This window comes from Psittacula echo (genome assembly GCF_963264785.1).
Source record: "Psittacula echo genome assembly, chromosome: 2".
NCBI classification, from domain to species: Eukaryota; Metazoa; Chordata; class Aves; order Psittaciformes; family Psittacidae; genus Psittacula; species Psittacula echo.
The window spans coordinates 90,854,398-90,866,691 of record NC_137737.1 but is presented as its reverse complement, the minus strand read 5'-3'; the positions used below and the strand labels follow the sequence as shown (position 1 = coordinate 90,866,691).

General features: G+C 39.5%; 1 protein-coding gene across 3 annotated transcripts in view; it reads right to left on the bottom strand.

The window, feature by feature from the left end:
* FHOD3 (formin homology 2 domain containing 3) overlaps positions 1–12,294 on the bottom strand; it is a gene marked incomplete at both ends in the record, with an annotated part of 373,934 nt that overhangs the window by 40,085 nt on the left and 321,555 nt on the right. For all 3 annotated transcript variants that reach the window (XM_080639441.1, XM_080639442.1, XM_080639443.1), the window contains 2 exons: positions 3,107–3,289; positions 10,021–10,179. In XM_080639441.1, the coding sequence (XP_080495567.1) occupies positions 3,107–3,289; positions 10,021–10,179 (342 nt within the window). The remainder of the gene's footprint in view (positions 1–3,106; positions 3,290–10,020; positions 10,180–12,294) is intronic.

The window sequence follows — 12,294 nt, the reverse complement described above, 5'->3', positions numbered from 1 at the left end:
TGCTCAGAAGAGAAACTGAAGCAAGTCTTTTTCTTTCAAATTTCTACTTTTCTGAGCTCTACACTTGCTTATATTAATTTACGATCCTTTAAAGTTCTCAGCAATAAGGATATATTTGCCCACAGTGACCTTAAGAAAAAAAAATCTGATTTAGGACAACTAAAGATTCTATTCCTTTTTCTAAGACCCTTAAATTCTCTTTGAGATAATGAAATTTGACATCATCCACATCATAAATAGTTTAGTACAAAGAACTGGTAGTAATAAAGTATAAATTTTCACAGCAATCACAAGTCTGAAAATGAAGATTTAAAATTGAAGCTCTTTTTGTCTATGCCTATAGTGAGAATAACTATTGTGCCACTGATAACCTTCAGTAGCCATATAGCACCGTAGGTACATATTAACGTTTTAAAACAGGATACGCATTATAAAACAGATGAGTGGAAAAGAGCTTTCTTTTTTAGTTTCTGTAAAGACCAAAGAATGACCATCCATTCAGTTCAACCCCTCACAGTCTGAGGCTGCAAATGTACTCTGACTTGCTCGAGTTAATTAAATTCAATCCAAGAAAGATTACTCCACTATGCATAAAAAGTTTTTCTGCAGACATGAACAATATCTCACTTAACCCTTTTCTTGAACAATTTCATGCTGGTTTTCTTTCAGGTTGATAGAGATGGAGCTAAGACCTGCTTAGGCAAAACTCTGTTCTCGGATGATGAGCAAAAGAGTCTCATGAATGAGAACTCCAGCCTGACATCAACAACTTGGGTATTTTATGGTGTTGTCCACCTAAAATTTCCAGCTTCACAGTAATAATAGTAAGGTTCATCAAATTCTTACATAAAATATATGTGTGACTCAATAAATAATATGAATGCATTCTGAACTGTTTTGAATTTTCCTTATTTTAAAATAAATTTAAAAAAATCAAGCAGATGCTGGATGAAAAAATTACAAAAACTGTGAAACTGAGTGATTTGGCACCTAAGGGTTTGCTCATTTGCAGATGGATCTTCTGCAAAAATGTAGATTGAAGAACAGAAGTTAGCAGATCTTAGGACTCTTTTATTATGATAATCACTAATGCAGACTACTTCATTTTTTAATTGAATATGCTCATGGTACCTTACCTCAGTCTAAATAATGCTTATATTTATTGGTTACCTGGAATTTAAACTCTGACTTTAAATTTTGTTACTGGAGACACCCAACTGCACCCTCTCTCTCTTACCTTTGATGTCTGACCACATATCTTCCTCTTCACTGAACTAAAACCCAAGCTGTCTGTCCTATCTATGCTTGTCTGCTAGGCTTCTTATCACATGCTCCTCTTATTGTATCACAGTTATCATATGTTATTTCTTGCACCATTTTATGGTAAGTCCTGTACTTTGGCCTATCTACCTTTCAACAGGGGTAAAAATACTGGTGGTGAGGCACTGGAATGGGTTGCCCGGGGAAGTTGTGAATGCTCCATTCCTGGTGGTGTTCAAGGCCAGGTTGGACAGAGCCTTGGGTGACATGGTTTATTGGGAGGTGTCCCTGCTCACGGCAGTGGGGTTGGAACTAGATCTTAATTTCCAACCCCAACTATTCTATGATTCTAGGATTCTATCTTCACTCCAGCTATTGCTTCTCTGAGTAATTTAGGTATTTGAGACATTTTATACTAGTATTCATTCTACATGGATTTTAACTGGCAATTCATTAACTTTGTGGCATAAACATTATAGGATAAGCAACAGGAAAACTCAAAATTTCTTTAGCTTTTAGCAGTGCTTCAAATGTTATTTTCAACTGGGAGGAAGATAGATATCCTAGGTATATATTAACATAGATTAACACATAGATTAACACATAGATTAACAGCTACAGCTAACTCAGCTTATATGAAAGGAACACATTAGCCTTGTGGTAACTTTAAAGCAGAATAAATAGCTGTGGAAGAGTAAAAAACCCAATCATCCCCCACCCCAAGCCCCTAAAACAGCCAACTGACAAAAAATACCCTAATGACAAAAAAAGCATTCAGGTTAGATACAAATATTTTAAGTTTTACAAGTCAGAAATATAAATGTCTAAGACTAAAATGTCACAATTGAAAAATACTGAGTATTAGTGTGACTGCATTTCCTAAAATATAAGAAAATTAAGCAGACGTTGAGTAATCTTGACAGTATCGTCTGTGAGTTAATTCACTGTTGTATACCTTATTAAATAACCATGGCTAGGTAAACATCAGGCATTTTCAGAAGCGAGTTCCACCTCTCAGAATCCATATCACATATAGTTATACTGATTTTGTAATATAAACATATGTGCACAGACACACAAACAATATTACTATATACAGGAAAGAGTTGCTTGAAGAGAATGCATGGGCTATGCACCGGAAGTGCAGCCAGATGAGGTTCCTGTGCTAGACTGCTGAAAGAGTTTGTGAAAGTCAGCAAACAGCTGAAATTGCCAGCTGAAAAGCTGAAAGTTATACATTGTCATTTTGAAATGTTTATCTGGGACTCATCATTCATGACAGACAATGCAATTACATTGTTATCTGAATAAATGCCATCTATGAAGAAGGTGGCAAAAACTGCCTGTGACTTAACAGAAGACCCCTGAAGGTTGTCTTATCTTTTGTTTATAACTTTGAATGAGAGTTATAAACAGAAAAAAACTTTAATGGATAGTGTTTTCCTTAGTTCAAATGGATGTAGATCAATACTCTTATTGTATGATATAAGGCTGAATACTGTAGCCCTCATTCAGTCTTTATACAAAGAAAAATTCTTAGTGCTCTGAAGTAAGAATTTCCTGAATAACAATATCTGGAGAAGATGTGGTAAGGATTTAGCCCTCTTCTTTGTTTCGATGTCATTACTGACAAATTAAAGGAAGGAAGACATAATCTCTAATTTTCTGTTATAAGAGGAACAGGTTATGAAGGATCATTTTAGCTGTTTCCTGGTTGGCCACTGAAACAGAAGTGACCCATTTACCATTTCCCCAAAATAGACGCTCATATAACAACAAGGTCAGGGAAAGATTAAAGCAGAGTCTCTAAAGAGTCTCCACCCCTGCCTCCCTGCTTTTTTCTCACCTTTTCCACTATTTCATAGTCCATCTTGAAAGCCCAGAGCTGGAGCCTGGCGGAGAGTTCACTGATGGAGGAGAGGGTGAGAAGGAATTGCTCGGCGCTGCCCAGGGGGACATCGGGGTTTGCCAGCTGTGCCTCCTGGATCTTTTGCTTCTCCTCCTCAGTTGGGATCATGGTCAGGATTTTCTGTGAATGGAGACAAAAGGCAGGTGTTAGTGGAAGGGCCAAGAAGTGCTCAAGGACTGGACACTGGATGACTTAATAGCAATAGCATTGGAAGTCCTCAAGTCCCTGGCTGGTAAATTAGGACAGCGCTGTAGTAATCAAGAACCAACCCACGTACAAGAAAGCAGAACAAGGCCTGATATATCAATCACCTGCATATTTTAGTACATCTGTATTAAAAAGCCTTTTAAAAACATTTGTGCTCAGTAGCATAATTGTGGGATAAAACAAGGAAGCAGACATAGGGAGACTGGTTGGGACTGCTCCCCTCAGCTTTCATATGTGTAAGTCAAAACTGGCCACATTTCTGCAAAGTATATATGGATGTGAAGGTAGGAGGAGTGCAACTTTGTGCCTTGTGATTTACAGTAGGTCAGACTAGGTATTAAGGTCCATTTTAGCCTCAATATCTATGACTTTCACTGCACTTTTAGGTATACAGAAATAACTCAAAGACACCTGTCTCTTGCTGCTATCAACATCTATTGCTTTTTGTTTAAACTCTTTTGGGTTTTATGAAGCATGACAACTATTGTAGCTTATTAGGTCCCTCCCAAAAATTTCAGCTGAACTGAGGACAGCTTCCCAAGGAACATGCGCTGAATTTCAAGTTGAATTATGCATTGCATAACATATGGCCTCTTTTGATCTGAGAAGTCTAAAATATTGATGAAAAACGATCTCATTATTTTCGGTTTCTGCTGTTGGTATGGCTGAAAACATTCAAATTTTCCCTTTCACTCTACGATTTTGCATGCTGGTTTACATGTAGCAGCTTTCCTCCTCAAAGTATTGCTCTCTAAGGTATTGCTTCTTAACTACTTCTTAACATAATAAAGGCATTTAAAATTAAAAAGAAAAGAAAACATTATAAAGATATCAGATAAGCTGAGGTCTTTACCCTGCTGATCAATACCTCATTAAAACAAAGCAGTAGATTTTCAACACAACTTATGTTTATTAGTCTGAGGAGTGACAAGTTTTTGCTGTAGCCTTGTACAATGATAGCGGCTGTTTCGGAGGGGAGGAGAGAATAATAAAAATATAGCCAAACAGCTATCAGAGCTGCCAATCCAAACTACAGCCTTGTTCCAGAACTGGACATAGCCAATTGATCAAAGTAGCACAACTATTCCCTTCCCCTACCGCTATTCATCTGGCTGCTTGTGCAGAGCTAGAGCTAAGCATGGACAGTAAGGCACTTTTCCTGATCAATCAGGCAAAGAACAAAGAGTTAAGCTAGCAAATAATATTCAATTTGTTGAACTGAGACTTATTTAATTTCAGCCACATCATTTGTATTGCTGTCCATCTTTTTACACTGACTTCCATAACATAAATAAGCCCTTCTTTCTGTTAATGTTGGCTCTGCCTTTCAGTAAAAAAAAAAATTTAAAAAAGCCTCCTTGTTTGGATACTGCAAACTTCTACCTTAATAAATTAGCATTCTACGGAAAAAAAAAGAAGAGGAAGAAAATCCTTCAACATACTCTGGTGCTTTTCCTTCCTCTCTCAATGACTGTTTGATAGCACTTGATAGATTTTAGTATGTGCTATCCATCCATCCATCCATCCATCCATCCATCCATCCACCCACCCGCATGTGCTTATATCTGTATATTAGGAGACACCTAACATTAAACTATATTTGTAAGTAGCTGCTTTAGGGCATTTCTCAGTGCTTGACCAACCCTCATCTAAGAAGTTCATACAAAAGAGAGACTGAGTCTGAAACTCATAAGAAAAGTGGTTTTGCAGAGTGTCCTTTGGAGAAGTCAGGCCTCCTACTGCCTACTTCTAGCTTCAACAACAAGAAGCCAACACCCTCTCAGCTGAGCCTATGCAAATAGGATCATATGAACATCCATACATGGGAAGTTTAGCAGTAGCTATGTGATGGATGTAGAAATGCTTCTGATGCATTTTTGAAGGCTAACACTTCAGCAGTAATTCTCAATTGCCTCCTAAAAATAACCAGGACTTTTGGCAGCTACCCAGGGATCCCACAAGTATTTTGTGGTGGTGCAGGGCCTTCCCTCTAGAGATATTGCACTGCTTTCGGGCATTTTAAAGAGAGCAGTGAAACAGCAAGCTTTATTTCCAAAGGGACTCTCCTCCTCCCTGAGCTTTATGTAAACACCACAGGCCAGATGGAGCTGACAAAAAGCATTCAAGTCCAATTGCTGCAAGGCTGCTGTGCTGCGTACTGTAGTATGTGAAACAGAGAATGCCAAGTGAAAGAGCCTGTACTTGTCCCAGCTGCCACGGATCACCCCTGCTGCTGAAAGCCCTGTTTCAATGGGACCAGCACTGCTGGCAGGTCTCACACCATCCAGCGTGCATACTGACCCCATAACAGTGACCTACTCATCAGCACTTCTAATCGGCTCAGGCAAATAGTTCTGATCCTGCTGGTCATCATCTTTGGTGTACAAGTGGTAAAATACTCCTATTCTTGATTTCCAACTTGTGACTAATTTAAGCCATTTGTTCAGTGCTGGAAACTGATGAGTACACCGACTGCCAGTTTATTATTATTTTTATTATTTTTTTTAAACATCACCAACAGTAAAGTAGCATAAAAACACAGCAGGGCAGAAGGTTACTGGCACTTGATGTGACCATAAATCACAAATGGCTTTGAATCTAATCATTAGCTCATAATGCTCTCCCAAGTACAGCATTCTTAACGCCAATTAAGGAAGAACTGGTTATTAACAAACTCTACGCTCATATCCTGTAATATGTGACATACATGTATTTCACCTCTATTCATTCTCACACAACCATTTAGGCAGACATTAATATTCTGAGGAAAACCAATGCACAAATCTTTTTATGTAGAAAAAGAAGCAAGTTTTGGAGATGTCGTTTGCATGAGATAATGGATCCTAACGCTCCTGGACTGCTGGACCCAGCCACTTGCTTATCTTTCCACAAAGGGATCAAACTGCTTATTTCCTGGACTCAGCCACTCTGATGTATGCTCTCCAGAAATTTCTAAGAGGAAAGCCTTACAAAGCCCATATGCCTGAGGGTTACAGGCGCCAGTGTGGGATGCAAAGAAGCACCTAACCAGAGACTGCAAATAGGCTGGAGCCTCTGCTGAAATTAGGTGCTCAAGTTATCTCCTTCAAGAGACAATGGTGCTTCTCAGTGATGATGAGGCTGCCTGGCTTGGCTTTCATATTTGGTTTCAGTTGACCCCATCAGGTGAATAGGAGCCTGAAAAAAATTAGTAAACTAAATATCTGACTGTTGCTGGGTTCAAAGTTTTCTGCAGCTTGAGGCCCATAACCAAATAAATACACCTTAGTGGGTATTTTGCTGGATATTTGACAGGCTTTGGCAGATGATTTAGCTCCAAAAAGGCTCTCACGCTTTAGCTTTCTAGGCAGCTACTGAGACACCAGTGTCTGCAGAAACTCTAACAAAATATAAAAGTATATGAAGGTCAGGACTCATGGCAAGTGAGGCTACCTGCACTAATTTTATTTCAATTCTCACCAATTCCCAGAAAGGATTTAATCTAAAATGCCTGACAGCCATCCCTGTAAATGGGGAACTGACAGCTGTTGCCTTGGTCAGACTATTCCACTTCCTCAGCTCTCTACTGAAATACATGAACACACCATTGCTGATCACAGAAACTGTAGCAGATGTTTTGGATCGCTGCAAGGAGTGCAAGTGTAGCTTTTTTTCTTTCAGTAAAGTCTGAAACTCGTTAGGGTAGGGATACGCTGACCACGGGTGTACAGTCAGCAAGGCACCATTGAGTCCCCATCATACTTTACAGAGCTTCAGCTAAACAAACTGGAAACTGCAGATGCCAGCGTACCACAGTGACTATCAGAACAAAAACTTAAAAAAACATAACAGTTTCCAAAAATCAAATTTTGGTTTTTGTTTATACATGTCACCATCTGCCTTTTTTACCATCAGGCTCTCATTTCTTACCTTTTTTTACATCTGAGGGCTACCTAGCCACTCTAGACACCTGGGCCTCAAATTACTTAACATGAAGGGCCTAGCATACTTGTCGAGGCTTTAATTTCAAGTAGTTTTACCTAAAGCTATACCTACCTGTGCATCAATACTATGTAGGATCTCAAAGCTGTAAAGAACAAAGCAATCTACTTTAATTTCCTTAACTGCATTACCCCAATTTTACTCTGCTAAATTAATCGTACCTTTTGGTATAATTAATTTAGATCCACATTCCCTTACTAAACAACACTTTACAGAGGGACCCTCTCATTTCCTTTACTAAAGACAAGCACCAAGGACTGGTTTGGTGGACTCTATTCTTGCTGTTGCCCATGATACACTTCACAACAATTAGGTACCAGGATTTTAAGCTCGCTTCTTTTGCTTAGCTCACAGAATGCCCTCATCCATGCTAAGCAGGCAGTCCTTTCTCCTGCAGCAAGCTCCAAGTTGTTTAAACACAATGAATGCCAAGCTTTCAAAGAAAGGAAAACACAACCGCTTTGGCAAACATAAGGTGGCAAAACTTTTTTAGTTGAATTGACGCATGCTTGCAGACACACATTGTGTATTCCTTTGAAAATAGGTTTCTAACAGTGCCTGCTCTGCATACTAAATGGACTACATCTGCCTCCCTAGCACCATGTCCCCATTTTCTGCCCTTTTTCAAAGCTACGGAGTACCTGACCACTTCAAACACATGGCCTAAAATGACACAACATACTTAGGTATAGAGGGCTTTAAAATACCTGGAGATTTTTTTTCCTCCTATCTTAGTTATATATTTGAAGTTAAAAAGCAAGTATGGATTAATTACGAGAGTTAAATGGCTAATGACTAAGGTCAGTCTCAAGATACCATTTAATCTGAACTTATCCACCAACGTGCAGACCTAAAGCCATGTGCACACTAACACGACAGTGGCAATGCTCCTTGGAAAGAGACATAGCACAGAGCTCACAGCTGAGGCAAAGGACGGCACAGGTAACTTGCTACCCTGCTGGTGTCCCGCTCCATGTTAGATCTCCTAAAAAGCTTCACCCCTCAGGATGCAGAGTACATGGGCTTTGCTTCACTTACCCTTTCTCTTGATTTTAAATATCTGAATGATCACATCAGGATTACTCACATCCTTAGCTTCAAGCTGTGGACTCAAAACTCAGAAAACCCATTTTCTTTAGCACTGGGCAAGTATATCAACAGCATATCATTTCCTGGTTTCTGAATTCTTCAATTTGAAAGCTACCTGCATATCTATTTTAAATGAAATTACAGGTTTCTGGCAGCTAATGGGAAGGCCACCCAAAGCAGGGTGTGGTGGTACAAGGCATTCACAAATGTGGACACCACAGGTGGTTGACAGATGGACAGCTCAGCTACAGATGTTGGTACTAGAAAGGGTGAGCGGGGCAGAGCAGCTGAACTTGTTAAGCATGAGAGAGAAGGATCAAAACAGATAATGCATGGAAGATGTATCATCCATTTTATGTTGGACTTTTTATGGCAACACCACCTACAGCACTGAGATCTAACTGGTGATCTGCGAGTTGGGCTTGGCTGGAGAGGTACTCCAACGCTTTAGAGCTTGGTACTGCAAACTGCACTGGTAGGCATATGGGCTGAGTCATGAAAAGCTCCATTTTTAGCCTGATGTGTCACCTTCATAATATGAGTAAAGTATATATATAGCCAATAAATAATATAGCTCTGGGAAGAAACTATATTCTAGTAGGGATAAATCAGGCCTTGCCTTCTAGCTAGAATGATCTTTTTGCCTTAAGTACTTCTTTTGCATGTAACTTTTGGCAACTCCATTTCCATTCCAGACAGCTTTTCTCCTTTTCTTCTGTAGTCAGCACAGTGAAGGTAGAAAGGGAGAAATCATGGAACACAGCGCCAAACCACTGAAAGGTGACTGTGAATCAATACAAAACCTCTGCACCTCAGCTGCTTGCTGAGATTTGTAGTTGTGTAGATTACTCTTACTAGATGATATAGGCTTATTAAAAAAAAACCAACACATTTGAAATGAATGCAACTACAATGAAAAAAACCAGGGGAGCAGCAGGCTTCTTTTACACTTCATAGAAGAAAAATGTTTTGATAAAAAAAATAATAAACAGAGCTCATACTGGATCTTGTTAAGAATATCTGCAGAGTCAAAATGTAATGGTAAAAATTACATCATCTGTAATCTTTATACCAACTGCTTTTCTTCAAACAACAGTAACACAAAAATGCTATTTTGAGCAGAACTAGTCACTGTATTTGTTTTCCATTAGATATACAATCTAGAATGACTCCAACAGCTAGCTGGGCATGAACTTTATTAAACCCTGTACCAGTTGCATCAGCCCTAGTAACTCCCTGCCTATTCTTGCTGCTCACGATATTTCAGTCAAGCTTCAGAGGAACAGATAATACTCTGAAAATCCTGACAGGAATTAACACCATTGTTACTCAGACACAAACAGAGCAGAGAATCTGTGTTTACTAAGCATGCCCAATCTCAGGTGAATACTACATGCTTCTGAGCACACTGCATGCATCTGACCAGTTTCAACGCTCAGTCATGATATAATAAATCCCCTTTTCCCTCTTGCAAGAAAAGTCTGGCCTGCATTATGTACAACATTCAAAAAGAATTAAAAAGTAAAGGAAACATTGAAAATACAGACTTGAAGACATTGACTATTCTTCCTTACCTCTATTCCTTCCTTGTTTAAGGCATATTCATCAAAGTTCAAGATAGCAGTCTTGATAGTGCGGGGAGGCGGCAACACAGTCAAGCCAATATTAATGGCATTGCTTCGTTTTGAGTCCAACACAATGATCTCCTGTCGCTTCCCATCTGCAGCAGTTTTCTTGGTAAAGAAGAGAACAAGAATATTATTTCTCCAGCCTGTTTTATGAAGAAAAAGTCACTCCTTTCACTAATGACTTCCTCTACTCAAGGGTGATGATACTGGATGTAAATCTAATTCATTTATAGCCATCCAAAAAGCTGAATTCTTTTACCACATCCTTACTGTTATCAGCATGAGCTGCCAGTATTTAACCAGAGTGCTGAATGCAGTCTTGGATGCTGTGCAAAGCAGAGCTAGCCTGAGACACAGGAGTACCTGCAAGGGCTGGGAACACTGCAGTTTGGGGCAGGGGTCTGTCTGAAAAAAGCCTGAAGCTGTCTCTGATGGGCAGCAGCTCTGCCACAGGGTCAGTAAGGTAGCAGCTGGGCAGTTGATGGGCTTTGGGGCTCAATTACCCCTTGGATGAGTCAACCCAGAGTGGCCACCGACCCTCTCTTGCCTGTGTGACTGGATGGGAAACAGACAGCGTGGCTCCTATCCACCTGCCAGTCTTCTCCTATGTTATAAATCCAACTTGGGCACTGGCAAAGGAGCTGTAGAGGCCTTTCTGGAGACACTGGCAGAGTTTTCTGACCTCTGGCTGCCAGAGGAAGGGTATTCTACATTACTGCTCATGATATGTCTGTCAAACCCTTGACAGGGCAGAACAGTTTCAACCCTTCTGCTTTTTTCAAAGTTTTATTTGAGACTAGACATAATCTTTGGATCTTACCTCCAGTATAAACAACAACGAAAGCACAAATTCTCCACCTGTGCTAAGGGTTGCCTTTTAGACCATGAAACTTTTTCTCCACCTCCTTGGGGTCTGCACAACAGTCACCAAGTCAAAACATACCCTACTGTCAGGTCTACACGATGTTTCTGCGTTGGAAGAACTAAGGTAGTAAATATAATTCAACCAAAATACCTCCAGCTGTGGGAGGCTCATGATGGGAATGATGTTCTCTCGTTAAAAAGATGCACTTTCAGGACCACAGTTAGATGTCAAGGCCACATAAAAACCAGTGGGCTTCACCAGAGACTGCTTCCTCTGGAGTCTGTATTACACTAAGCCTTTTTTAAACTACCACTTTTTACCTTGTCCTTCTCAGCACAAAATTACATAGCTCCAAAGAATTTATGCAGAAGGGAAAAGGCTGGGGGAAAGCAGTTAAATTTAGGCTTCCCACATGCGGTATGGGTAAGCCACCCTCAAATCTGCAGCTCTGTTTTTAGGTTTGTAAGTCTGACAAGAGAGACATTCATTTGGGGGACATATGATGCCAACCACTGGGATCACTAAGATTGCAACAGCGCACTTGCTATTTAGCAGTGAGTTATGAAAGACAGATGAGCTGTACAGGCGATGTATGTATGTAGGTATTTTCCAGAGCTATAACTGCATATGGAATATAAGATTTTGGGGTAAGTAACTCTTCAGAAACAGGAGCAGAAGAGATTTTAAATCCATTCTGGGGACAACGGCTAAGTTACAAAAAAATCCTTTCGAAATAAATAAAAGGAAGAAGAAATGAGAAAGATTTTACTGCTATGAACTTTATCACCCCACCACTAGGAAAAGAACTGCTTTTTGTCTGCAATTAAATTGCACATATGCAAGTGTCTGTTAAAATAAGCTACACCTGTTAATTTCTACTGCAATATTAGGTGACTTCAGACTGGGCTTTATAAGTTCATTAACAGAGAATGACTTCAAGTGCTTGAGGGAACATTTCATTAGTGCCCTTGATTTTATATTTTATTGTGTCAGTATGTAACGTAATCCCTAAACTTCTGAATATTATATTGTTAACTGTAAATGCAAAATGAATTACAAACATATCAGGTGGTATAATTTGTGGGAAACAAATGTTCCCGCAATGCACCAACAATTACAATGATCTTTATAAGACCTAACTGGCCAGATTCTTTTCTGCTTTCTGGGTAGTCCAAATAGGTTACTTAAAAACCCTTATCATCCCACAGAAGGTGATTTGCAGTCTGATGGGCACATGGTCTAAAACAGGCTTCTTTGCTTTAACTAGTATAGGAAAACTTAAAATGCTTTTCCAGTGATCATATAAATAAGTAATTATATATAAACATCAAGTCAGAAATATCTCCTTCATTTAC